The sequence below is a fragment of the Molossus molossus genome, unplaced genomic scaffold (assembly GCF_014108415.1).
Source record: "Molossus molossus isolate mMolMol1 unplaced genomic scaffold, mMolMol1.p scaffold_m16_p_3, whole genome shotgun sequence".
Classification (NCBI taxonomy): Eukaryota; Metazoa; Chordata; class Mammalia; order Chiroptera; family Molossidae; genus Molossus; species Molossus molossus.
The window spans coordinates 9,310,504-9,338,109 of record NW_023425366.1 but is presented as its reverse complement, the minus strand read 5'-3'; the positions used below and the strand labels follow the sequence as shown (position 1 = coordinate 9,338,109).

The 27,606-nt window shown below is 44.1% G+C and overlaps 1 protein-coding gene across 1 annotated transcript in view; it reads right to left on the bottom strand.

The window, feature by feature from the left end:
• The window catches only part of C6 (complement C6), a 57,707-nt gene that overhangs the window by 17,984 nt on the left and 12,117 nt on the right, over positions 1-27,606 (bottom strand). The window contains exons 5-12 of the mRNA XM_036278852.1: positions 25,454-25,592; positions 20,913-21,113; positions 15,812-16,055; positions 7,960-8,082; positions 4,155-4,321; positions 2,608-2,833; positions 1,644-1,815; positions 1,164-1,275 (exon numbers count right to left, since the gene is read on the bottom strand). Coding sequence (XP_036134745.1) covers positions 1,164-1,275; positions 1,644-1,815; positions 2,608-2,833; positions 4,155-4,321; positions 7,960-8,082; positions 15,812-16,055; positions 20,913-21,113; positions 25,454-25,592 — 1,384 coding nt within the window. The remainder of the gene's footprint in view (positions 1-1,163; positions 1,276-1,643; positions 1,816-2,607; positions 2,834-4,154; positions 4,322-7,959; positions 8,083-15,811; positions 16,056-20,912; positions 21,114-25,453; positions 25,593-27,606) is intronic.

The following is a 27,606-nucleotide window of genomic DNA, read 5'->3' as shown; positions in this document are numbered from 1 at the left end:
AGCATAAAGAACAATAACAACAAAAAAGAAAGGTAAAATTGATTAGGGAGCATGCCTTCCGTGATCAATTTTCAATTGTCTACTGAAAGTTCCTATCTAAAGCCACAGACCCCTCTGACAAAAAAAGAAACTTTTTTTTTTTTTTTAATCCTCACCCGAGGACATTTTTCCATTCTTTGTTCAGATAGAGCGGGAGGGAGAGAGAGAGAGAGAGAAACATCGATGTGAAGGGACACATCGAGTGGCTGCCACCCACACGACCAACCAGGGCCGGGGACAAACTGCAACCGAGGTACATGCCCTTAGCGGGAACCGAACCCGGGTCTCTCTGTACCGCAGGCCGACGCTCCAACCGCTGAGCCAAACCGGCCAGGGCGAAACAGTTGTTTTTTTAATCATAGAAATATATTGTGGTTTACTGAAGAAAATAAAACGATTCTATATTAATTATGTTAAAATTGTATTGACTGATTAGGAGTGCTATCGGTTTCTGAATTAATAAGTCATTACAGATGTATCACCTCTTATGATTACAGCCAAGACTAGTTTGCCTCTCTGAAAGCCTGCTCAGATGGGGGATTAGTTTGCTCAGACTCTGAAGTAGTCACACCTTAGTGGCAGATTCTTGCCCATCATCCCAAACTACGTAATGCTCAAGTTCCATTCTTCGTTCACATAACTGTACTGTTAGCATGTGGGCAGCCAGCGCCGTGTAACACAAGGGTCTGCCATCCTCTGGTCCAACCACCAGGTACAAAGGCATCTCCAGGGAGGTCAAGGTGGCAGAATGGCAAAGCATTTCTAAATGTCACTTTTTAAGTCAACAGATTATTAAAAAAAAATTCTTTTTCTTTATTAATTTTAGAGAGAGAGGAAAGAAGAGGGAGAGAGAGATAGAAACATCGATGAGAGAGAACATCGATTGGCTGCCTCCTGCATGCCCCCCACTGGGGACCTGGCCCTACAACCTGGGCATGTGTCCTGACTGGGAATCGAATTGGCAACCTCTTGGGGCAGGGTTGATGCTCAACCACTGATCCACATCAGCCAGGCAACAGAAGATTATTAAACTAAGAAAACAATAACTCTAAATATTGCAAAAAAAATACTTCTTAAGTTCTTTTTTTGAACTCTGAACCTAAAGGGAAGGTCAGGATACTTACGCGAATAAATCCATATTCCGGAGGAACTGGCTGAAGACATCCTGTATCTGATTCTATGTCAGGAAGGTCTACTTCTTTTACATATTCATCATCATTGATACATACTTGTCCACTAAAAGGGAAAAATAAGTACGTGCATATAATATAATAAACATGTGTATATACACACACACATATTTACATGTGCATGCATACACACACATATGTACACAGATATATTTACATGTGCATGTCCACCACATATATTTACATGTGCATGTGCATGCATAGGTGTGTGCATATATGCACATTTTATGTGTGATATATTATATATATGTAAAAGAGAGAAAAGGGTAACAGCAGATACGATGCCTCACTGACACGCTGTGTGAGAATAGGCAGAATCTAATCATTCCTTTCTTTAGCAGTAGCATAACAATACCCTAACTGTCTGTGCTTCTGTGTTAGTGGGGTAACTGGCTCCCCACCACTCATGCTCACTCGCTCTGCATTATCGAAATTGAGCAGTGCTCCTCTTGCCGACGGTCCCCCTCGCAGGGCGCCCCTCCTCGTCGCTGGGCGGGGTTGTTGCATTGTCGGGTCCGCGATCTCCTGTAGGTGGCGTCGCAGTGGCTCCAGGAAGACCAGCAGCCCCAGTGCCCGTCGACCGCATCTGGAACGCAGGACGACCCCCGCTGGTCACAGCCCGGCGAGCGCATTTGGGCCGGGAAGCCAGGCCGGCTTGCTTTCCCGCTTCTCAGCTGGGTGGTTTTTTGTGCAATCGCAAGGATTATTGTGAGGATAAAAAGGGGTCGGGGCCTGACACACTGCCTGATTTCCTTTCCCTGGTCCCAGAGCTTGGATAAAACAGCAACAATCATGAACATTTCCAACCATCTGCACATATTGCACACACACACGTACATGCACACATACATGTATAAATATGGACTTCTTCTGAATAGAATATATATCAAACTGTGTGCCTAAAGGTAACAGAATATTTTCTTACTCCAATGACACATCCCCTTTCTAGCCAGGAACACTACTTAGTCCTGTATGAAAACTTGGGTTGTGGCTTAATGTAGCCCAATTACAAAGCCATCTTGATTTACATTACAATACATAAAGGCTTATTAACGATCTTATCACACCCTGTATTTTATAGTAGTTTCTATTATTTTATTTATTAAATATTACAGGCCTTGTGCTGTGTATGTTTTAAATACTGACACTGCCCCCATTTTATGGGTGAACAGATGGAGGCAGAGAGAGGCTAGGGGACTATCACCAGGCTGCAGAGCTGGTAGGTCACAGCAGACTCATCCCAGGGCTGTTTGACTTGAGAGTCTCACTTTTTACAGGCGTATTTTCCGTGTGAGTTTGCATAAGGGGGGAGATGCTAACGGAAGTTTGTTTCGTGTTGATTGCCCAGGCTCGCGCACCTGCTGGGGAGGCTGCTTACCAGATGTGTGATCCGGGGAGCGCCTCTCACAGCTGTCCCCGTAGGTGCCGCTCTGGCACACACACAGGCACTCGGTCCCCGAGAGTGTGGGACGGGCGTTGTTAGGACACGGAGCACACTGGCAGGGGTCGAACTTGGCTGCATATTCCTCCAAAGCTCTCCTGAGGTTGTTCCGTCTTGTCACCGCACAGGAGACGTTTCTTACTAAGTCCGTGATGGGAGCCAGCTAAGAGCAGATGGCAGAGAGGGGGTCCACTCACAGTCACATCCCTGTGCAAATGTTGCCATCACTGCCCAACTCTCATGGAACAGAGGCAAGGCATGGCAAACCCCACACGTCCAGGGTTACTGGAGAATACAATCGTGTGCCAGTGGAACCAGCCGAGAAAAGGAGAGAACAGGGATTGTAGGGGGTGGTGGAGAGAGCAGCCCGCAGCGTGACTAGCTTGCTCTGTTGTCCCTAGAGCACGGCAGGTGTGACTGACCCGGAGCCCACGTTCCCTGGGATTCTATGGAGGGAGCCTCCCGGGACGTGTGTGTTAGGTACTGAGCATCGAATGCACGCGCCCAGGTGCTGAGGTGGGCGGCTCGGGAATGCTCTGCTGAAACCTAGTGAAGTTTGACCCGCTATGCTTGTTCTTTGCTTTCCCAGGGCCAACGCTGGCTCTTGGTGGAACCAGAGGAACACGCAGAGCGAAGGAAATGGGGAAATGAACTCCATGGCAGGATGAATGGAGAACTGCAGTAACAATAATGGGGCTGACACAAAGCCAGGGCTCATTTTGTTAATGTTATAACCGCAAAGGGACGACCAGGTAGTGCCGTGTGTGACTCAGAGGTGCCCAGATGGGTGGCTGGATCTCATCCCTGCCACGACCTGGAGAGCGTGATGTATCTTCACGCTGTGTGCACATTGTCGTACTTTCATGATGATTGAACTCCGCTGTCTTCAGTTAAATGAAGTGAGCAGAATGGCTTGTTAGGGGCATTTTCAAATGCGGTTATGTTTTAGGCAAAACCGGTTCTCAATGGCCCGTGACTGATATGCGGGCAAAGTATTCCACGAATAATAAAAATCACCCTTTTATGTTATTACAACAAAGACCGGTAAATTTAATCTAAAGTGATAGAGCCAGAAAGCCAAATAGAACTAAAATCACATTTATTCCACTGAGCTAAAAATGAAGATTTAGGAGTACTCATCAAATAAAGAGTTGCAAAAAAATTGCAGAAACCAAATTTTTTGTGTACGTTGGGGAGATGAACACTACTCAAGGCAAGTTTGAGCAGTTTCATTCACTAAACTCTCTTCCCTGATGTTCTATGTATGCTTGAAATTCTAAATACTATACTAGAGAATGCTTGCTGAATAACAAAAGCAGATGTCTAATTTAACATTTTAAAAAAGGTCCCTTGTGTATGGACACTAAGGAAAGACACTTCCTTTATCATCTCAGAGAAAAATGGAAAAAGAATTGTGTGACCATTCCTTTAGGCTGCTAGAGAACCACTTTGGTTCCCGTACCCATGCTACTTTTTAATCTTACCTTGTAGTCAATCACAGCAGGATTATCCTTCACTGATTCTAACCAGTCAGAAAAGACCTTCTGGTTGGGGCCAGAGGCCCCCTTCTCCCACGCCAAAGCTGCCGAGTAAGCACTCCTCCCGCCTTGAACCATGGAGATGGATTTCTCTGCTCCCTGCAACATCGAACCTGCAAGTGTTTTAAGAAAATTACTCCTTTAACTTTATTGCAGTCTCAACCGTGAAAGAAAAGCCTGTTTGCACAGAAGACGGTGTAGCCAGGAAGCTCCATTAGGTAAGTGAAAATCAAGAGAGAATCCAGTGCTCCCCATCCCTAGAGGGAGTTTAACGACAGAAAGATACTAACAGTGCCAACAGCTACCTTTTTTTAAGAAGCGTGTGCATGCCAGGCACTATGCACACATCCTCTTACGTAGTTCTCACACCCTGAGAGGTAGGTATTGTTGTCAACATGGACATACGGCTAGAAGTAGTTTGGCATCGAACACGTGGTCCGGGGGGCTGGGATGCAAATGCAGCCCAAGTCCTGACTACTCTGCTCCCTGCTCTCTGATGCCAACCCCCACTTTGGACATGTATTAGTATATGTCTTGGGCCCCCGGGGTAATATAGACCACCTGGCCTCTGCTATTCAGCCCATTAACTGCCGTGTTGGAGACTTCCAACTACAGAGAGAAGTTGGTCAAGTGCTTTTAAGTTGTGATTTTAAGTCAAAGCTCAACTCAACAAAGAAAAAAATGAAATTAAATCTCAAGTTCTGTGTTAACACAATGTTTTAGAAGCAATGATATTTAATATACATTGCACCGATTTTTATACAAAGTTTCAAAACAATCTCTCTTAACTAATGGTGTCTTTGACTAATAAGACTAGGAACTGAGCAACAGGAAATGGTAGAAAGAAATCAAATCGAATGAAAAGGAGGCTAGTGAGGTGGACGAGAGTCGGTGCCGTTAATCGGACGGCAGCTCTTTGGTGGGAGCAGGGCCCAGCCACACCCCTACGTGAAACCGTCTAGAATGACTAGAACAAGGGTGGAGTAGTCCCCCTAGGAAGAGCGGTCTGACCTTTTTCAAAGTGAGGCAGATAAGTAATACAGAGGGACCTAAAAAGAAAACTTTAGAGATTTTTGTATTCATTTTTCATATAAAAATAGGAAAGAAATTAGTATTTGCCAATATATCATATACCAATGGACAGTGACAAAATATAATGGCCTGAAAACAAAATTAATAAAGTTAATTGCATACAGAAACTATTTAAAGTAATTCATAATCAATGCAGAGAAAAAAATTCAGATCTGAACAATTATTACAGAAAATCAAATGGAAACGGAATGACACATATAATTTAAAATGTGGGAAGTAGTGTCCCTGAAATACAGCAATTATATTTGTCTTTGCGGTGTCTAGTTTATTTCTAATGGCAATGGTGATATATTTTTTAAATATGTTTTTGTTGATTATTTAGAGAGAGAGGAAGGGAGAGAGATAGGAACATCGATGTGAGAGAGAAATATCCCTCAGCTGCCTCCTGCACGCCCCCTACTGGGGATTGAGCCCGAAACCCAGGCATGTGTCCTGACTGGGAATTGAATCGGGACCTCTCAGTCTATGGGACGATGCTCAATCCACTGAGCCACGCTGACTGGGCAATGGTGATATTTTTCAATGTTTGCTTGTCTTTGTACCTTAGCTTTGTTATTTATTTATTTATTTATTATTATTTTTTAATCCTCTCCCGAGGACATTTTTCCATTTTTTGTTCAGATAGAGCGTGAGGGAGAGAGAGAGAGAGAGAAACATCGACGTGAAAGGAACACATCGAGTGGCTGCCACCCGCACGACCAACCAGGGCCGGGGACAAACTGCAACTGAAGTACGTGCCCTTAGCGGGAACCGAACCCGGGTCTCTCTGGACAGCAGGCCGACACTCTAACTGCTGAGCCAAACCGGCCAGGGCTGTACCTTAGCTTTGAAATCTGCCGTTTCAGTTTATTTTTATATTAAATCTTTTTGTCTCTGAGCTTTCAATGTATTGAATTAATATTCGTATTAAATTACTCTGTTGCACGAAAAACTGGTATCAAACCTGGAGCCATTCTTTCACCAGGTCACTCATCTGCTTTGCATGCTGTTCTCCTTTTCCCTCGTATTGACTTTTTGTGTGTGGATATAATATAAATGCATAGCTGTCAAAACCAGTTCTTTTCATTTTGCTCATGCTTCACATGGGCACCTGCATGGAGACCATCTGTATGCTCTGGTATTTGAAATGATCTGTTTATTACGTTGGTAAATATTATATTTCTATTCATTCCTTATTCGTCCCCCCGTGAGGAGATAAGCGTCACATTTTGGACTTTTCTGGGATTTTGTCCCCTTTGTCCTGAGCACAATGAGGAGCAATCCGTGAGGAAAAATGAGGGAATGAGACCGTTTTCCGCAGAGAAAGGAGCTCGTTATAATGGCCCGACGTGGGAAAGTCCGGCCAGTCAGGGGACCACCCACCGCTGCGCCAGGCCCTCCTCTCTCAGGCTCCGGGAGGCCAGGAGTTGAAGGCGCCAGAGCCCCATGGTAAGATCTGCCTTGGAGAAGACCCCTCTCGGGGAAAATGTGGGGTGGGTGGGAAGAAGGCAAGGCTGGAGGCGGGGGCCAGCGGGGAGGCTGGCGTGGCGATCCAGCTGGAAGTCGTGCAGGAGGCTGCGCCGTGGACACAGGCGGGTGACTAGGAGAAACAGTGAGACGGCAGAAGGATTGCCCAGGGAGTGTGGGGGCTGAGGAGCGGAGAAAGAGAAGCTGACACTCAGGGTCACGACGGCACAGTAGGCGGCCCCTGTGCATGCCGGCTCATGGGCACGTCGCACTGACAGAGCACTCACGCTATACAACCACCTGCAGGCTGGGAGCAGAGCCCCTAGAGACACAGCCCAGCTTTCTGGCTTGCTTCCCTGAGGGTCTTTACACCTCTAGCCCTCTCTGTTTTTTGGGCTTTTTTTTTATCCTCACCCGAGGACATTTTTCCATTTTTTATTCAGACAAGTGGGAGCAAGAGGGAGGGGGAGAGAGAGAGAAACATCAATGTGAAAGGGACACATCGAGTGGCTGCCACCCGCACGACCAACCAGGGCCGAGGACAAACTGCAACCGAGGTACATGCGCCTAGTGGGAACTGAACCCGGGTCTCTCTGGACTGCAGGACAATGCTCTAACCGCTGAGCCAAACCGGCCAAAGCAACACCTTTGTGTTTTATTGGCTGGTACACACGCCATCCCTCTAAGCTCTGCGGGAGGCAGGCCCGATTCACACATCTGTACATCACCATGCTGAACACTGGGCTCAGCCCACGGGAAGAATCAATACATGTTAATGAAATGAGATAACTATAGGACAAAGAAAACCTTAACCATCTTAACCATTTCCCCTTTTAAGGAGTGCTGCTGATAGTTCATTTGCACTCTCTCCCCCACACCTAGGGCTCTGAGGTAGGTAGGCAAAATAAGCGAGAAGTTAAAACAGCACAGTCACGTGCAATGTGGTCCTTAAATTACTGTTAGCTCGCCCGGCTGGTGTGGCTCAGTGGACTGAGCATCCTCGCATGGACTGAGGGTCCGGGTTCGATTCCTGGTCAGGGCACATGTCTGGGTTGCAGGCTTGATCCCCAGTAGGGGATGTGCAGGAGGCAGCAGATGGATGTGTCTCTCTCTCTCTCCCTTCCTCTCTTTCTAAAGAATAAATGAAAACTATTTAAAAACAAAATTCCTATCAGGATGCCCTGGGCGAGCTGCTGGGAGACAGGTCACTTACCTTCGTATTTCTCTGACATCCTGTTGTTGGTGCACCGGTGTTCCACTTTTTTTTTTTTAACAAAGAGAATGCGTTTTGTTGTTTCAATCCGGACACAATTTTGAGCTTGTTCCTCTGTCAACCCTAGGAAACGGAGGACAAACAACAGCTCCTGAGACTTCCATGCGCATCAGGCTCTGGGCAGCTAGAAACTCTGCATCAGCCCCATCCTCCCCATCCCCGACCTCCCCATCCCTGTCCTCTCCCATCACCGAGTGTGAGTGACTGGTTCTCACCTCCCAATTCGTCCTCACAGGCCCAAGAGGGACTGGCGAGTCCCTGCTCTCTTGCTCTCCAGCACTGGCCCTAAGAAGCACACAAGGGGTCACTGTGGCCCACCTCGGGGGGTCATGCTGGCCTCTCTGTGTTTCTTACACAGAGTGAACCTCTAAGCTGGCCGGTCCTACTGCCCTGCACAGCCCTGTAGGCCAAGAGACACACACGGCTGGTGCCCGCTGTCAGCCCCCGGCCATGGCAAGCTCACTGTCCCTGCCCGTCATCAAAACGGAATGCCCCTTGGGCATCCCTCCTTCCCTGAGCTCTGTTCTCGCACGCATCCGTGCCCATCTCCCTGACTCGGCTCTCTCCACCCACCGCCAACCCTTTGGTGCTGCTCGCAGAACCTCGGGCTTCTGGCCTGGGAGCTGGCCCGCAGCATCCTCACTGCTCTGTTCTCGCCCAGATTCTGCACGTGGCCCGCTGTTGGAAGGGAGGTTGGCAGAGCCTCATTCCCAGCCCCGGTCCCCAGCCCCCGCTCCCAGCGCATTTCCGTCGGTGCCTGTCCACAGTCCCCTGAGCCATAAGAACTCAATGCCCTGAGGCTGAGGCCTCTGGTTCCAGTACCCTCGGTCCTCATCGTCCTTGTCCTTTACCGAACTTCCAAGCGTCATTTACGGAAGATTCAGCCCCTGTGTCAGTCCCTCCCACCCAGTGCTCGCCACTGTTCTCAACGACTTCAGCAGCTCTGTGTGCAGCAGGGCTGCAGCGGGCCCTGGGCCGGGAGACCCGTCTTGCCGTTTGGACCCGAGCTGGTACTGCCTCTCCTCTCATTGGAGAATCGAAGTTTCCTCTTCCTTAACTGCTTCCCACGCCACCTGACCTGCTACCCCAAATAGCCATGCTAGAATCCAGTTGTTTCCATGTGTAGTCAAAAACTGCCTTGCAAAACAAGCACGTGAGAGACAGCTGTCAATATCAGCTCTTAAGCACCTCAAAGCAAAGCAGTTTATCACATACTGATATTTAGGGTTGCAGGTCACCAGGTGGCAGGAACGAGGGGGATTAGCGCTTGAGGCACAGTGCGGGGTGAAGCTGAAACCGAAGCCTAAGGGCAGACATCACCGAGGAATGAGGCTGAGCAGATGGGCACACGGTGTGCCCACTCTTCAGCTTTCTCAGCAGTTCTCTCAATAGTCTGACACACTGGAAGAGGTGCATTAGAAGTTAGAGTAAACATTCTTGGTTTGAGTCTGCATGTTCACCCTACATCTTTCACTTGCGAGAGAAAAGATGGCTATTTTAATGAAGTCGAACAACTATGAGTCACTTTTCTCCCGATGGTATTGTTCTTATAAGTGGGCCCGTCAGTTTAGGCCATGTGAGGGGTTTAATGCCCCTACAGCTCTTAACCCCCATCTTTTCTTAGTTTATTTTATTTCTTTTGGCTAGGTTTTGATTAGTTGTAAGTTAAAATTAAATTTTATGTGTCTGATTTATTAATGATAACATAATTAAGTAACCACAAGCCTAGTTAATGTCACTTCCTGAGGGTTAGAGGAGAGTCCTTTATGTGGTGAATATAGAGTCCCTCTTACCAGCCGTGGTGGTGGTCGTTCAGTGATTAAAATGTCAAGGGTTCATCAGCAAGTTTCTGCTCTAGCATTTTCTTCCCTGTAGGATGGTCTAGAGCTTGCTGCCTGACCTCTGCCCACACTGACCAAGGAGCAGTTTGATGCTGTGGCACTTGGTCCCTCAAACCTGTGTCCCTCTGCTGGGGAGCAGGGAAGTGTCCTTAGCTCCTCTGACTGGCCAAAGGCCAACAGTGCTAGTTGAAAATGTCACAGCGACAAATAGTGGGGCAATTAATTTTTCTCCTCAAACTGAGAGCAGAAAACAACTTCTCAACAAACGAAGTTTAAAATTACCACCTTGCATATTACGATGTTTTAATTGTTCAATGTTTCAGTGAATTCCTGCAATTCTTTTCACCTTGCACACTGGAGCAATGCCAACTCTTAGTCAAGGTTTTAAACTGACTGTGGGGCCCTGGCCAGTTTGGCTCAGCGGTTAGAGCGTCGGCCTGCGGTCCGGAGAGACCCGGGTTCGGTTCCCGCTAAGGGCACGCACTTCGGTTGCAGTTTGTCCCCGGCCCTGGTTGGTCGTGCGGGTGGCAGCCACTCGATGTGTCCCTTCACGTCGATGTTTCTCTCTCTCTCTCCCTCCCGCTCTATCTGTACAAAAAAATGGAAAAATATCCTCGGGTGAGGATAAAAAAATAAATAAAAAAAATAAATAAATAAATAAATAAACTGACTGTGGGGACCCCGAACCACAGAGGAGTACATCAGGGGATGCCACTACGAAGCAACTGCGTTTGGTTTCTTTTTCTTGAGGGAGACAAAGTGGTATGAAATACTCGAGTCGTGGTTTTTGAAATTAATGACAAGGGATATGATTCTTATTGAAGAAAGCAAACAAAAATTAAGCCTATATTCTAGTTCCATGTCACAGCTAAGCAAAGGGAGAAGGAATAGAAAGAGAGAAAAGGAAAGAGGCAGGAATACATATTCATCTAGAGGGTGGGAAAAACAGGTAAGCACACCCCCTGGAGAATTCCATTTCATTAAAATGCATTTCTATCTCAGTGTGCTTCAACTTAATCACAATTAAAATTGTGCACCAATATTATTATTGTGATTCAGAGAGATAAATATATACACTCATTGAACATGAGGATTTATATTATATATAAGAACATTGAATATAAGAATATCCTTTATTGACTCCATTGAATATACATATACACACACTACAAATTATATATATATATATACATATATATGTGTATATATATTGTGTGTGTGTGTTTGTATATATGTACACAGGTGTGTATGATTTTATATTTCCAGTTTTCTATCACATCTCAAACTCCCTTTCTTTCCCTTAGTATGGGCCAGTCTGTACCTCCATTTACAGAGAAAGAGATGGAAGGCGAGAACGTTCCGTTAGGGAAGTCTAGCTCATCACTCTTCACCCGGGTCATGGTGTTTCAGCTAGTGAAACGCTGGAGGGCTGATTAAAGATTCACGTCGTTCTTTTACTGATCTGCTCTCTAAGCCTTAGGCTTGGCTCTGAATGTGTGATGAGGACAGCTCCTCCGGTCAGAAATGAGTCTCTGAGCCAGAGAAGCAGGGACCAGAATAATTTCATCCCAAGGGTGAATGAAACCAGTCAAGGGCTGGAGATGGCCGCCGCACTAATGTTGTCAGCATTAACGTTGATGCTGATGTCAGACGGCCAGCGCCTCATGCAGACGTGGCTCCAGTGGAAAGCACTGAGATAAACACGAGGGGGTGAGGCGGCGTGGGAAGTGCACCACAGCATCAATCTTTTCCAGTTCACTACCTCCGCCAGGTGAAACCAATTTAACAAAATATGTTTTTATTGATTTTTTAGAGAGAGAGGAAGGGAGAGAGAGACAGAAACATCCATGTGAGAGAAGAGACATTGATTGGCTGCCTCCTGCACGCCCCCTACTGGAGATTGAGCCCGAAACCCGGGCATGTGCCCTGACCGGGTATAGGACGGGACCTCCCGGTCCATGGGATGATGCTCAGTCTACTGAGCCACACCGGCTGGGTCAGGTGAAAATAATTTTGAGACCCTCTTACTAAAAGTTCTTCTCAAAGACGTTTATCCCATCTCTTCTCTTAGGAAGCAAGTCAGGAGGGATCTCTGGTCACTTAAGATTTAGAAGGACTCAAGACAACCACAGTAAACATTAGTATTTGCCATTATGAGATGTAGGAACAGAGGCATTTGACACTCCATCCACTCTGATGTTGTCTTTTTAAATAGATTCCTTGTTCCTGTTGTATAAAGTCACATGGTCAAGAATTATGACTGACTTGGGGGAACTGGTCAGTTGAATTCTTGTTACCATTCAGGTTCTTACCCATGTTCTCAAGAGACATGTGATAGAATCATCACAAGGGCCTGTGCCAGCTCACACTGGGGTCTGAAAAAAATTACTTCAAAGGTGCTTAAGCTGTAATAATAATTAATATTTACAATTTGAGATAATGCTTAAGAAACCAAGATCTCTTTATAAATTAGGGTTTATATTATTATTTTATGTAGGATTATGTACCAAGATGAGCAGTTGCCTCAAACAAGAGTGCTTCTCACCTGGTTTCAGGTTTTATCACCAGAGGGTGCACACGAACTCAGCCCCTTGTCAAGGCCTGAATTGTTCTTTTGTTTTAAACCCTTGGTGTTTAGCGAAAAATCCTCCAAAGAAAAAGACGGCTGGTGAATTTTCTGGAATTATTGCCCTGTAAAATCATTATTGCCTATCCAGATGCTACCAGCAAGTGATCCTTTCGAATTCAGTTCCAGGACCGATCTTGTTTTCCTGGAGGAAAGGGGACACGTATTTCTTTTTAGGTCCCACCACTGTGGGTTTCTGATGCTCCTGAATGTCAAGGAACTCGGGGACAAATCTGGGGCCCCATCAAAGGTGTGAAGTATATTTATTTTTCCTTCTCTTTAGGTCCTAATTTTCTATTTTTTGTTTTATTTACTTGACTTCCTACTTTTTGGTTGGTCTTCGTATCATGTTGAAAATAAAGCAGGGTCTCGCCCTGGCCAGTTTGGCTCAGCGGTTAGAGCGTCGGCCTGCGGTCCGGAGAGACCCGGGTTCGGTTCCTGCTAAGGGCACGTATTTCGGTTGCAGTTTGTCCCCGGCCCTGGTTGGTCGTGCGGGTGGCAGCCACTCGATGTGTCCCTTCACGTCGATGTTTCTCTCTCTCTCTCCCTCCCGCTCTATCTGTACAAAAAAATGGAAAAATATCCTCGGGTGAGGATAAAAAAATAAATAAAAAAAATAAATAAATAAATAAATAAACTGACTGTGGGGACCCCGAACAACAGAGGAATACATCAGGGGATGCCACTACGAAGCAACTGCGTTTGGTTTCTTTTTCTTGAGGGAGACAAAGTGGTATGAAATACTCAAGTCGTGGTTTTTGAAATTAATGACAAGGGATACGATTCGTATTGAAGAAAGCAAACAAAAATTAAGCCTATATTCTAGTTCCATGTCACAGCTAAGCAAAGGGAGAAGGAATAGAAAGAGAGAAAAGGAAAGAGGCAGGAATACATATTCATCTAGAGGGTGGGAAAAACAGGTAAGCACACCCCCTGGAGAATTCCATTTCATTAAAATGCATTTCTATCTCAGTGTGCTTCAACTTAATCACAATTAAAATTGTGCACCAATATTATTATTGTGATTCAGAGAGATAAATATATACACTCATTGAACATGAGGATTTATATTATATATAAGAACATTGAATATAAGAATATCCTTTATTGACTCCATTGAATATACATATACACACACTACAAATTATATATATATATACATATATATGTGTATATATATTGTGTGTGTGTGTTTGTATATATGTACACAGGTGTGTATGATTTTATATTTCCAGTTTTCTATCACATCTCAAACTCCCTTTCTTTCCCTTAGTATGGGCCAGTCTGTACCTCCATTTACAGAGAAAGAGATGGAAGGCGAGAACGTTCCGTTAGGGAAGTCTAGCTCATCACTCTTCACCCGGGTCATGGTGTTTCAGCTAGTGAAACGCTGGAGGGCTGATTAAAGATTCACGTCGTTCTTTTACTGATCTGCTCTCTAAGCCTTAGGCTTGGCTCTGAATGTGTGAGGACAGCTCCTCCGGTCAGAAATGAGTCTCTGAGCCAGAGAAGCAGGGACCAGAATAATTTCATCCCAAGGGTGAATGAAACCAGTCAAGGGCTGGAGATGGCCGCCACAGTAATGTTGTCAGCATTAACGTTGATGCTGATGTCAGACGGCCAGCGCCTCATGCAGACATGGCTCCAGTGGAAAGCGCCGAGATAAACACGAGGGGGTGAGGCGGCGTGGGAAGTGCACCACAGCATAAATCTTTTCCAGTTCACTACCTCCGCCAGGTGAAACCAATTTAACAAAATATGTTTTTATTGATTTTTTAGAGAGAGAGGAAGGGAGAGAGAGACAGAAACATCCATGTGAGAGAAGAGACATTGATTGGCTGCCTCCTGCACGCCCCCTACTGGAGATTGAGCCCGAAACCCGGGCATGTGCCCTGACCGGGTATAGGACGGGACCTCCCGGCCCATGGGATAATGCTCAGTCTACTGAGCCACACCGGCTGGGTCAGGTGAAAATAATTTTGAGACCCTCTTACTAAAAGTTCTTCTCAAAGACATTTATCCCATCTGTTCTCTAAGGAAACAAGTCAGGAGGGATCTCTGGTCACTTAAGATTTGGAAGGACTCAAGACAACCACAGTAAACATTAGTATTTGCCATTATGAGATGTAGGAACAGAGGCATTTGACACTCCATCCACTCTGATGTTGTCTTTTTAAATAGATTCCTTGTTCCTGTTGTATAAAGTCACATGGTCAAGAATTATGACTGACTTGGGGGAACTGGTCAGTTGAATTCTTGTTACCATTCAGGTTCTTACCCATGTTCTCAAGAGACATGTGATAGAATCATCACAAGGGCCTGTGCCAGCTCACACCGGGGTCTGAAAACAAATTACTTCAAAGATGCTTAAGCTGTAATAATAATTAATATTTACAATTTGAGATAATGCTTAAGAAACCAAGATCTCTTTATAAATTAGGGTTTATATTATTATTTTATGTAGGATTATGTACCAAGATGAGCAGTTGCCTCAAACAAGAGTGCTTCTCACCTGGTTTCAGGTTTTATCACCAGAGGGTGCACACGAACTCAGCCCCTTGTCAAGGCCTGAATTGTTCTTTTGTTTTAAACCCTTGGTGTTTAGCGAAAAATCCTCCAAAGAAAAAGACGGCTGGTGAATTTTCTGGAATTATTGCCCTGTAAAATCATTATTGCCTATCCAGATGCTACCAGCAAGTGATCCTTTCGAATTCAGTTCCAGGACCGATCTTGTTTTCCTGGAGGAAAGGGGACACGTATTTCTTTTTAGGTCCCACCACTGTGGGTTTCTGATGCTCCTGAATGTCAAGGAACTCGGGGACAAATCTGGGGCCCCATCAAAGGTGTGAAGTATATTTATTTTTCCTTCTCTTTAGGTCCTAATTTTCTATTTTTTGTTTTATTTACTTGACTTCCTACTTTTTGGTTGGTCTTCGTATCATGTTGAAAATAAAGCAGGGTCTCGCCCTGGCCAGTTTGGCTCAGCGGTTAGAGCGTCGGCCTGCGGTCCGGAGAGACCCGGGTTCGGTTCCTGCTAAGGGCACGTATTTCGGTTGCAGTTTGTCCCCGGCCCTGGTTGGTTGTGCGGGTGGCAGCCACTCGATGTGTCCCTTCATGTCGATGTTTCTCTCTCTCTCTCCCTTCCTCTCTCTCCCTCCCGCTCTATCTGTACAAAAAATGGAAAAATATCCTTGGGTGAGGATAAAAAAAAAAAAGAAAGAAAATAAATCAGGGTCTAAAGGAAGCTAATACAAAAGAATGAAAACGGTCCAGGGAGAGACAGAGATCGCAGCAGGGAATGAAAACGGGGCTGACGTAAGCCTACCCGAGTTCTCCAGCTCCTCGCGGCTGTACTGATAGAGGACGTCATACATGCCTCCCAGGGAGCCCGAAGTGAAATAGTGAGTCCCGAAGTTCTCGAATATCTGGCTGTACACAGCATAGTTGTATTCCAGAGGCAGGTGGCTGAGCGCTTCAAAAAAGACATTGGAGAGCGGCAGGTCCTTACTTTTTTTCATCGAGAAGCTTAAGACTTTTATCACTTTATGGACCCGAATAAAGCTGGAGTCCTGAACGGAAGAGGGGGGAAGAGGAAAAAGAAGGGTGATGAAGGCTTGTCTTTGGGTGACAAGCACCCACCTGGACGGCATCTGTTCGTCCTTAGCTTCATTTCAATCTGCTTTTACAACAGTTTGAACTCTCTACTGTGTGTTCTCACACGCAAAATTAGGTTTTCTTTTTACTATCCAGTACCTTTTCCTGAGATGTTCAAAGTGCTAAACCCTATGAGATTATCTCAACGTCAACTGGGAGACTAAGGCGTATGTTCTCTGCCAAAGAGGGATCGATTCTCGGGAAAGTAAATCTTTTTCCTTGATTGCCAGTCACGGCTGCATCCCGACTGAGTTGTTGTTTTTTTCCCCCTCACCCGAGGATGTTTTTTTCATTTATCTTCAGATAGAGTGAAAGGGAGGGAGGGAGAAAGAGAGAGAGAGAGAGAGAGAGAGAGGGACATCAAACGGTTGCCTCCCTCATGACCCCAACCAGGGTTGGGGACGAACCGCAACTGAGGTACATGCCCTTGACCAGAATCGAACCCGGGACTCTTTGGTCTGCAGGCTGTCACTCTAACCACTGAGCCAAACCGGCCAGGGCCCTACTGAGTTTTTATTTAGAAAGACTTGCTAATGCAAATAGTTGAAAAAGGGTTATGCAACAAATTTTCAATCGGAAGTTATGCAACTGAGACTCAAGTCATAGCTTTGTCACTAACTGGGGAAAAGTTTATAAATTCTCTGCGCCTTAGTTACCTGGGAAATGTCACCTGGTGCACAGAAGAGGCCTGTGTACCATGATTTTTCACACCCCTTCAACATAGCATCAACCAAAATGCCATGATTCAAAATGACTAAGAGGTCAAATTAACTGAAATTATTTGCATTCTCTCTCCTCCACCCATAAGCAAAAATAGTTGTTTGAAGTTTATTTAAAAATCATTTTCTGTTATATCAGGTTGATTTAGGATTAGGTGGTTAGTATTGTGCCCCAAATCTCATTTCATTAAATTGTTCTTCCTTCTACATAGCCACTGAGTTTTATACGTGTATCCATGTAACTGTTTTTTAAAATTTGTATATACTTTATCCAAGCTCTCACGTTTAGCAAATTGTAGTGTTTGAGCAAAAGGAACAGAAAGAGGAGCATATTTAGGCAAAAGAACTCTGTGTAGCTGTAAATTATTAAACAGCTATTTTCCTGTGCGCTATAATTATGGCACAGAATGGCTGCCAACACAAAAGGAAAACAGCAATCACAAGGATTGAAAAAGAGTCATCATTCACCCCCCCATTTCCCTTTCTCTTTTCTCCTTCTCCTCCTCCCTCTTTCCTACCTTCTTGCCTCCGATACATGTATTGCTCTCCTATCTCAGGTACTGAGGGTACAGAAGGAACGAGGCACAGTTCGTGCCTTGGTGGAGCTGACATCTCCAGCGCCCATCAGTTCTGTTGGTAAGTTTGGAACCTGAATGTTGTCAGAGAACCACGGCTTTGAAAGTTAGAGGGGACTGTGCTTTTAATAACCAGTGGAATCGCTCCCCAAGACTCTGAAATGCCTATTGAGATTTGGGCACTGAAATGAGGGGTTCACAATTTCCAGAAAACCAAATTGTGGAAAATACAAATGACATTTTGGTGATTCTGCTGAGCACAGCACCTCCATGGGACTTCACTCGGCCTGCATGATGGCTTGAATTGGTTATTTTAGACTAAAAAATTACATGATAGTAGGTTATGTATTAACCATGTATAATCCAGTACAACATTCTGTGAGATCTTTTTTGGTAAAGCAAATCAGAAAAGCACTAAATCTTACTGAGAAAACCGGCATTTTGACTTTGAAACAGACTATATGCCCAACAAATATATTTAGCCAGATCTGTGATTGACAAAATTAATAAATAAAGCACTAAGCTCCACTGAAGGGTTTGGATGGATTTTTGAATTTGTGGGAACTTGTTTTCACTATTTGAAGACTAGGAGAGGTTGCAGTAGAATTTCCTGCTTAGACCGAGATTTCCTTATTCTGTTTGGATTTAATCAACGACCACAATTATGATGTTAGGTCGAACCGTAAGAAGTCGAGAATTTTGTAAATCAGAAGTGGTTCAACAGCAGAGGTTTCGTGTTTCAATCTGATACTGCAATCGCCCTAAATGTTTCCACTAGAGGGCAGACTAGTGGAGGGTCAATTAACAGCTGTTTGCCTACAGAGACGTGTCCCGGTTTCTAGCATGTTTGACACCACGTTTATAAACCCATTCTCTAAAGCAAATCTTAATGTCAAGATAAATATATACATATCTTCCAACATCTCCATTTCCTTTCCCATTTGACTATATTTTTTGGCAGTGATTTCCAGTCCTGGATATGTTATCAGTGTGAGCTGGGGGACTTAAAAAAAATAAACCAGCCCTGGCCGGTTTGGCTCAGCGGTCAGAGCGTTGGTCTGTGGACCAGAGAGTCCCAGGTTCGGTTCCCGCTAAGGGCACGTACCTCGGTTGTAGTTTGTCACCTCCCTGCCCCCGGGTTGGGGTTGTGTGGGTGGCAACCACTTGATGTGTCTCTTTCACATTAATGTTTCTCTCTGTCCTTTCCGCTCTATCTGAAGATAAAAATGCAAAAATGTCCTTGGGTGAGGATTAAATAAATAAACAAACAAACAAAAAACCAGAATCACATGCCCAATCCTAGATATTCTGAATCAGTAAGTTCAGGGAGGGACCTGGGTGGAGGTGGGGGTGGTGACGTATTTTTACTTCCTCGTAATTCTGATACTAACTTGTCTTAAGAATGTAACTTGATAAATTTGGGGGACACAATGTGACCCACAGTCTATTTCAACTGAATTAGCTATCTGATCTTCTAAAAGGAGTCTATTTTATTCTCATTTTTTTTCTTATGTTCATATCAGAGTTGTACTCTTTTCAAAGTTTGTTGAAACTATACACGAATGAATGAACGAACGAACGATTAAGCAGATAGTTTCGAGTGCAATGCAGTGGGTAAGAATAGTGAACAAAAGCCGACACGCTGATGTCAGTGCCCAGCTCTGGCGTCGATGACAGTGACATCACAGAAGCCGCTTAGCGTCCTGGACTTGAGTGTAGCACCTGGCATGTCAGGTGTCTGACAAATGTGTGAGGAATTAAACAGAATTATACGGACCTTAATTTACTTATGTGCAAAATGGTGTTAAAAATACTCGTTACCTCTTAGGGTTCTTTGGAAGATAATGAAACGCTTAGGAAATGCACCTATAGAGTGCTACGGGCCTCATGTTCGTACAAGCGTACGGACGCGTGAACAGACAGACATGGGGAGGGCCCCATGGTGAAGTCAGAGGAGCCATAACGTGCTGCCCCAGGCGCCGGAACCCGCTTCCCTCTCTGCTCTCACGTGCGGTCTCCGCTCAGCCCCCCGAGTCATCCCTTTGGAACAACAAGCCCTGCTCAGAGTGGTGCCTGTGGGGAGGAACAGATACTCTTTCAAAAGAGACTTGTAAATGCCTGGTAGAAAAATCTCTCCCCTAAATGGTTTCAGAGTTGGAAGACATTTCCAGGAGATTTAACATGCAAATAATAGAAGGAGCAGGATGTGATGAAGAAAGGTTAATGGAGAAAGATGTGTCTTTACTTGTAAAAGAGGTCCATGAGTTCCTGGCAAGATTAATGGGAAAAGCCCAACCTAAATTTTAAGTGTAAAAAATTGTAGCCCTGGCCAGTTTTGCTCAGCGGTTAGAGCATTGGCCTGCAGACCAGGGAGTCCTGGGTTCGGTTCCCACTAAGGGCACGTACCTCAGTTGCAGTGTGTCCCCGGCCCCGGTTGGGGTCATGTGGATGGCAACCAGTCGATGTGTCTCTCTTACATTGATGTCTCTCTCTCTCCCTTCCCCCCTTTCTCCCTCCCACTCTATCTGAAGATAAATGCAAAAATGTCTCGGGTGAGGATTAAAAAGATTTTTTTAAATTTCCAGACAGAATGAAAGAGAGAAAATCAGCTCTACATGTGATTGTTTCCCTCCGTACAATGTAAATTAGGAGACAGTGGCATGACATCTATGCACCAGCGGGGGAGGAGGACTATGATTCCACATTCCATAGCTGACCAAGATGTTCTCTATCTTTATTGCTCAGAGAAAATTTAGGCATTTTTTGATCTACTCTATGCACTTAGGGAATATATCTTGCAGGCCTCCTACCTGAGGATAATAATAAAAATCTGATGATTAAATGAGAAGAAGGATTTCATCTCATTAAAAGAAAAGAAAAATATAGGTATTATTATGCTGTATAACGAGGCAGAGATGACTACAAGCAGAATTGTGAAGTTAGTAGAACTTCCAAAATGACCAGAAAGATAAAAGGAATAGATAGAATTATGACAAAGGAGGTCAAAGTAAAAAAGCAGGAAACAGCAACCGAGTGAAACAAGTAGGAAAATTAAAAGTAGGAGAAAGACGACGAAGTGTTTCAGTGAGTACACTAATTGCACATTGGCTGAATTTCCCTAGCAGAGGCCGAAGACTGCCAGATTACATTGAAAAAGTACAATTCTATGACGTGTGGTGTATGAGAAACACATACACGTAAAACAGTGAAGGCTAAGAAAACAACCATAAACACTGCCCCATCATTATACATATCACCTCTGTAATTTTTGTATTGGTAAGAAGCAAAGTGTAGCGGTAAATACACCCTGCAAAGAGACACAAACCAACGACCACGGAGAGAACACTAAAGCTATTCAAATAGGAGGTAGAAATACTACTGATTGGACGCGCAAACTCTCCCCTTCTTGTTGTATGATCCCTGGAATTGCCATTAATTTTCAGGAAAGAATGAGAGGCCCAGGAACCATTTTTCTTACCTTTTTGTGGGAGGCTTGAATGGCTTGTTTGAAGGCAGAGTTCTGGCTGGAGTACTGCTGTTGCTTCGAGGAATAAAAAATCGGCACTCGAAACCCACTGTTCACTGTGCTCCATTCGGAGTTTTTTTTATTTTTAGTCTTTTCAAATGAAGTTAAATCCTTGTAGAAATCTGTTTTCAAATCATCCTCTTTAGTCTCTACCTGGAGAAAAATCCATATGAAATAAAACAGAATTTAGGAAATGTTGGGGCTACTTGTAAAGATCTAATGCAATGATCATTCATTTATGCGTTCAATAAATCTTCATTGAAGACTCATTTTGCTAGAGAATATGGAATAGTATTGGTTCCTGCTCACAGGGAGTCAATAGTTTAGTCAGGGAGAAAGACAATCGCAGATACTTAATTCAATATAGGAAGTATTGTGCTGCCCATGGAATTGCCGTCAGTAACTATAAAACCCAGAAAGAAAATATCAGGAAAGTTTAGCTCAAGGAAATGACTCCCAAGCTGAGATTTAATGGGCTTATGAGTTAGGAGGACTATTTTTAGTCTGCTTGTGAACTTGATGCAGTTTGCTATCTGATTTCAGGTATCTTTCAGAAAATTAAGGCCTAGAAAAGGAGAGGGCGGGTCCTGTCTGTTCCTGCTCTGGTATCATCCTCATCCCCTTAGCTGTAGTCAGTGCTGGGCTTCAGCGCTCTACTGGCCATGTCTGCAGAGCAGAGGACAAATGATCAGTTCGTTCTGCCTGGTGGGTGGTGGGTGGTCAGCTTCCCAGATTTGGTCTGGGAAGAAGAGAAAAAGGCAGTGGGACTTGAGCTGAGTGGAGTGTATTTTAAATATGAGTTAAATTCTTGTTATGATTATGCTAGTAAGAAGAAAACAGGATAAACGTCCAAGAAAAAGGTTGCGAAGGAAATGAAAGAATAGTTCTTTATGTTAAAGATGCTTGTCTGGTTTGCAATGGAAAAACCTCTTGTTGTTTGTTGTTTTAGAACATCCAGTATTCAAACACACTGTGAGGCAAACCACAGGTCACAATTAAACAGCTTGCACGATTAGTCAAGCTAAGAGAAAATAGCTCATCTGCAAAACAGTCTTGCTCAATAGTAAAATACAGTCAAAAGTTCAATGTTACTTTCCGATACTGCACTGCACCGGACCGAGCATCTAACATGGGCAGGGAGGAGAGAAGGGGGATGTTCCATGAAACAGAATACAGAATGGCGAGCGCCAAGGCGACTTTCGGAAGGAGGAAGATGAATTCTTTTAGTGGTGTGTAAGGAACAGCTGGTAGGTGTTGATAAACTTCATTTTTTCTAGAGTTTCCCAGCAAGAGATGTTAAACAAATTCTGGGGAAGAGGTTTCAATCCCCATTTTACATATTGCAAGTTTCTCCCAGAGCCTACCACTTTAAAAAAATATATATATATTTTAAATTGATTTGAGAATGAGAGAGAGAGAGAAACATCGATGTGAAAGAGAAACATCAATCAGGTACCCCGACTGGGGATTGAACCGGCAACCTGGGCATGTACGCCAACTGGAAATCAAATTGGCGATCCTTTGGTGCATGGGACTATGCTCAATCAACTAAGCCACACTGGCCAGGGCTCCCTGAGCCCATCTTGACAACTGATCTCTATGTATCTTGTGGGTTGATGGACCCTTGGGGCTCCGGATGCATTGACAGTTTTACTTTTGTGTTTGAAGAAAGAAGATGAGTTTGTAAGCAGAGGCAGAAGCAAGTTAAGAGAAACTAGGGGGAATGGAGGGGACAGGGTGGCACTTGGTTTCCTGTGTCGTGAGGGTTAGAAACAACCCAAAGTTGTACATTTTACAAGGGATTCAAGAAGGCTTTGCACGAGGGTGGTATAGCTCTGGGGACTGGTGCAGGGATCTTGGGTGAAGCTCCACATTCAGCAGTTGGGGGACCCCTCAGGGGCGGAATCCTTCCTGTGGTCTCTGTTCTGACTTCCTGTCCTATGCCTTCCCTTCCCTACCCTCTTCCAGGAGCCTGTCTACAACCAGCCCATTATATCATGTCTTCAACTCCAACACTGTAGGAGAAGGGAAGTCACATGCCTGCTGAATCTCTCTTCCTCTATGTTTTCAGTAAGGTATAGCTTAGATTTGCACACGCCTGCTAAAGGCATAAACAGTAATACAGAAATAAGTGAAAAGTAACCCAACAGTTAGTGCTGGTGACTTTGTGTCTGGCCATCTCCAAATCATTGTTTGAAGACATACATAGCACCATGACCGTCCTCAGCAGTTGAATATCACCTAGACCTCAATGACATGCAGTTAGAGATCAGCTCATGCAGCTTCTTCAGCTTGGACAAGGTTTAGAACTACACTGATAATGCAACGAGTCTACTCTGAATGAGGATTTTCAGGCTGTTTTTCCTGATACAACTGGCCTTCTAGGCTTGGGTTACCAAGTTACATGGGGGGATCCAAAGTCTTCTGGTAAATGTTTAACAACCAACTCCTTGGGAGGGGAAAAATACCACGATTTACTCTAGCATTTGCCTTTTGTCATGGTGGATACATTCCTACCACAGCTGATTTCAAGCTACGCAGTGCCTCTGAATTCCAATTTGGGAAATGACACAGTAGCAAATTATTATACAGTATTTTCATGATACACATGGAACAGAGGTAAGGTGACTTCAGGAGCATAAGCCATAGCAAAATGGAACACCACCATTCAGGAGTGATACATTTTGAATAATTGTCACCCATGTTGTTAATATTTTTATTCAATTGTAAGATTACATGTTTAATATTTAATAATGGCTATGTTTAACAGTTGGCTTGCAAAACCTCTGAAGATTTAACAATTGGCTCTTGTAAGCTGGAAGACCTGGCTCCATTGGGGAGTTCCACTGGTGATACCTTTAAAATGATAGTTTACCAAAGACACGCAGACCTGGCACACACGGCACAATGGTTATGTCTCTCTTGATATAACCATCAAGGTCTCACGTAGCACAGGCGGCGCTGAAGCGGGAGCTGGGATGCTAAGCTTGTTCTGCCTTTTACTTGCTGCACAACTCAGAATGTTTTCTGTCTGCAAGGAGCCCAAAGGGAATTTTCTACCTTTCTGGAAAGGCTGTTAGAGGAATTGAGGAACTGAAGAAAACAATCTATGCAAGAGCTCTGAAAACTCTAAAGTATCCTGGATATGTGAAATGTTACCTAAGCCCAAATTTATCCTAACCTTGAATGCTGAGTTTAAGCTTTCTGACTAGTAAAATTGCATGAAATACATGCTGAAAATGTAGACAGTAATTTTTTTAAATTATTGTATTTTGCAAGTAAGCTTATGGATTGGTTGTTTGAGAGCTAGAAAGTATCCTCCAATAGAACAATATTATGTGCAAATATTTGGGTTTCGGCTCTGTCTACGTAGCCTATTCAATACAATCAATCTTAAGAGAGCACCTCACCGACTGGACTGCTGAGGCTATTGATTCCTTGGGAAAGTCTCTTCTGAGTTACTACTTACCGTGCCTGCATGACCTTTTCCACCCTCTGGGGTTAGCATCTCCCTTTGCATAGTCCTTTACCTGGTCAGAGTCACTTGCTAGTCTCGAACTTCTACCTTCGGGCAGAGATGAGGTTTCTCAAGGTAAAGCTCCCAGAAGGTGTTTGAATTTGGCAGTTGGGCCCTAAGGGTATTCCCCACACCATGAACATGTATTGCATGGTGTTAAATTGAGTTTATTAAATTGGAAAATGCCTGTATTTATATGCACATAAAAGCTGTTTTAAAGAAAAGGGTTGAATGACCTTTGCTGAGCTCATCTCTCCACAACCTGGCCATAGAAATCACTCCACCTCCTGAAATTCTCTCTGGCATGTCAATTTGCATGCATGCGTGTTAGCCTTAAAACCTTGTCTTTTCTGTTCCTCTTATCATAAATTAAAAGAAGTAGTTTAGTTCAATAAGTATGGAGCAAGGTAGTGGGCTAGATTCTGGGGGTACATAGTATGATGCCCATTACCACTTAGAAAAACACACAGGAAACCAAATGAACTAATAAAATAGGAAGGAAGGAGGCAGAGCTACCCACTTGATACTTAGATTCATTTGACTTTTTAGAAGGCAAGCACTCTGTTATGTCTAAATTTAGTGGTTACCCGAGAGAATCAGCTATGGTAGGAGGGGACTCTGAATAAGTCACACCGTTATTTTCTGTGTGGGGATATGACCCAGCTATGGATGTCCACGGGGAGAGCATGAACTCTGGAGTTTGCAGAACCTGGGCTTGAGTCTCTAATCTGCTACTTACTAGCTGTTTACTTTGGGCAAATTAATTACCTTCGTTTTGTTTTTGTTTTTTCTGTAAATAGATGATACTAATACTGACCTCACGGGGTTGTGGAAGGACTAACCACTAACACATAACAGGTCATTAAAAATGTTCATTACCTTTTATTCTGTCCCTTCATTCATCACTAACCTTTCATTGAAATTTAGCTTACAGTGGCCATTGGCACTGGCATGCCACCGTGATGGACTGTCCTACCTCAAAGTTGACATTTTCCAGAATAGCCGAAACCCAGTAAGGGTTACTTGCATTGCTGCTTTTGACAGTTCTACATTTGCCTCCAATGACAGAGTGATCAAGGACTTCTCCTCTGGGCTCTCCTGCCAGAACATTAAACCTAGAAATAAAAGAATGTTCAAGAATTCAATAAATGTAAAGCAATCTTTAAAATTTACCTTACTTATATGAAAAAAATCCTTCACTTAGACATTTTTGACTCATGACAAATGACTTGAAGTAAAGCCCAATATTTTTTGTCTAGTCCGTGGTGAAGCAAAAACTCAGCCCCTCTGGTTCTGCCCGGGTCCCCTTATTCCACTCACTTAGTTGTTATGGGCTTTCTACATGAAATAAAATGAAGGTTGATAATGATTTCATGACTTCTAAAGCCAGCACAAACTTTGGAAGCAGACTATGAAATACATTGTTACATAACTAATGCCATCCTAGGCCCACTTCCTTCAGAACCACGCAGTACAGAAATTCTTGTAGAAAGCTAGTACTAAAATAGTCACAGCAATATTTTAATAGAATTGTAGTAATATTTTTAAAATAATATTAAAAATGTATTTAACAAATGCTTACATATTATTTACTGTAAGTCAAGGACTGTTTGATCTATATTTAATGTTTATGATAACCATATGATGTAGTTATAATTATTATACTTGTTTTCCAAATGAGGAGATTGAAGCATAGAGATTAATTAGCTTAGCACAAATCAAGTATTTAAGGAATTATTTTCTGGTAAATAAAAAAGTCCTCCAAGATGCTAACAGTTTTCCAAATTCTTATAGATATCAATATGTGTTCTGTGGGGGAAAAATAAGTTTTGTATCTATCTATTTATTTATTTTTTTATCCTCACCCGAGGACACTTAATATATACAAATATTTTGTTCAGATAGAGTTGGAAGGAGAGAGAGAGAGAGAAACATTGACGTGAAAGGGACACACGGAGTGGTTGTCACCCACACAACCCAACCAGGGCCGGGGACAAACTGCATCCAAGGTACATGCCCTTAGTGGGAATCGAACCTGGGTCTCTCTGGACTGCAGGCCGACTCTCTAACCATTGAGCCAAACTGGCCAGGGCTAAGTTTTGTGTCTAAAAGTTTGGTAATGCTGGATTACATATGTGAAATAGTAGAAAATATGTACAATGATCTTTGTCCCCAGTTCCCGGCACAGGGCTCCTAAATCCCTTGGGTTTTCCTGGGTGATAGCTGTATCTTTTTTTTTTTTTTTAATTGATTTTTCAGTTATAGTTGACATAAAATACTATACTAGTTTCAGGTGTACAACATAGTGATTGGGCATTTATAGAACTTACAAAGCAATCACCCTGATAAATCTACTATCCATAGGTGCGATGTGTCCTTTGTTCTAACGAGGGGACGCTTGGTGGGCTCCTGGGTAGGAACTGGTCACCAGAAAGAACAAGCCTTAACCAGAAGCTTAGAATTTTCAGCCTCACCTTCCATTCTCTGGACAGAAGAGAGGGGCTGGGAATGGAGTTAAAGATCGATCACGTCTGCATGATGACGCCTCCCAAACAAATCCGCCAAGTAAAGGGTTCAGAGAACTTCTGTTCTGGTGACACACAGAGGCGCCGGCAGAGTGGCGCACCCAGACAGGGCAGGAAAACTCAGTCTCTTCCTACACATCATGCCCCTCTCAGCCTCCCGACGGGATGCTCATCTGCACCCTTTATTGTATCCACTTTATAAAAAGCCGGTGAACAGTAAGCAAGTTGTTTTACTGGGTTCTGTGAGCCCCTCTAGCAAATTAACCAAACCCAAGGGGGGGGGTCTGTGGGAACCTCCAATGTATCAGAAGCACAGCTAAAGTGTCATCGAAAGTGGGGGGCAGTCTTGTGGGACTGAGCCCTTAACCTGTGGCATCACCACTAAATCCAGGTAGATAGTGTCAGAATTGAGTTAAACTGCAGGACACCCCACTGGTGTCACCGAGGGGTGCTTGGTGGGGGAGAGCTCCCACACATCTGGTGTCAGAAGTGTGAGCGTGGTGGCGCTTGAGAGTAAAGCAGGTACCCTCAGGAGGAGGACTGATACACGAGTTAGCGACCAGTGAGGCTGTTCGAAGCAGGGAGTGATTCCTGTGGGTTCTGG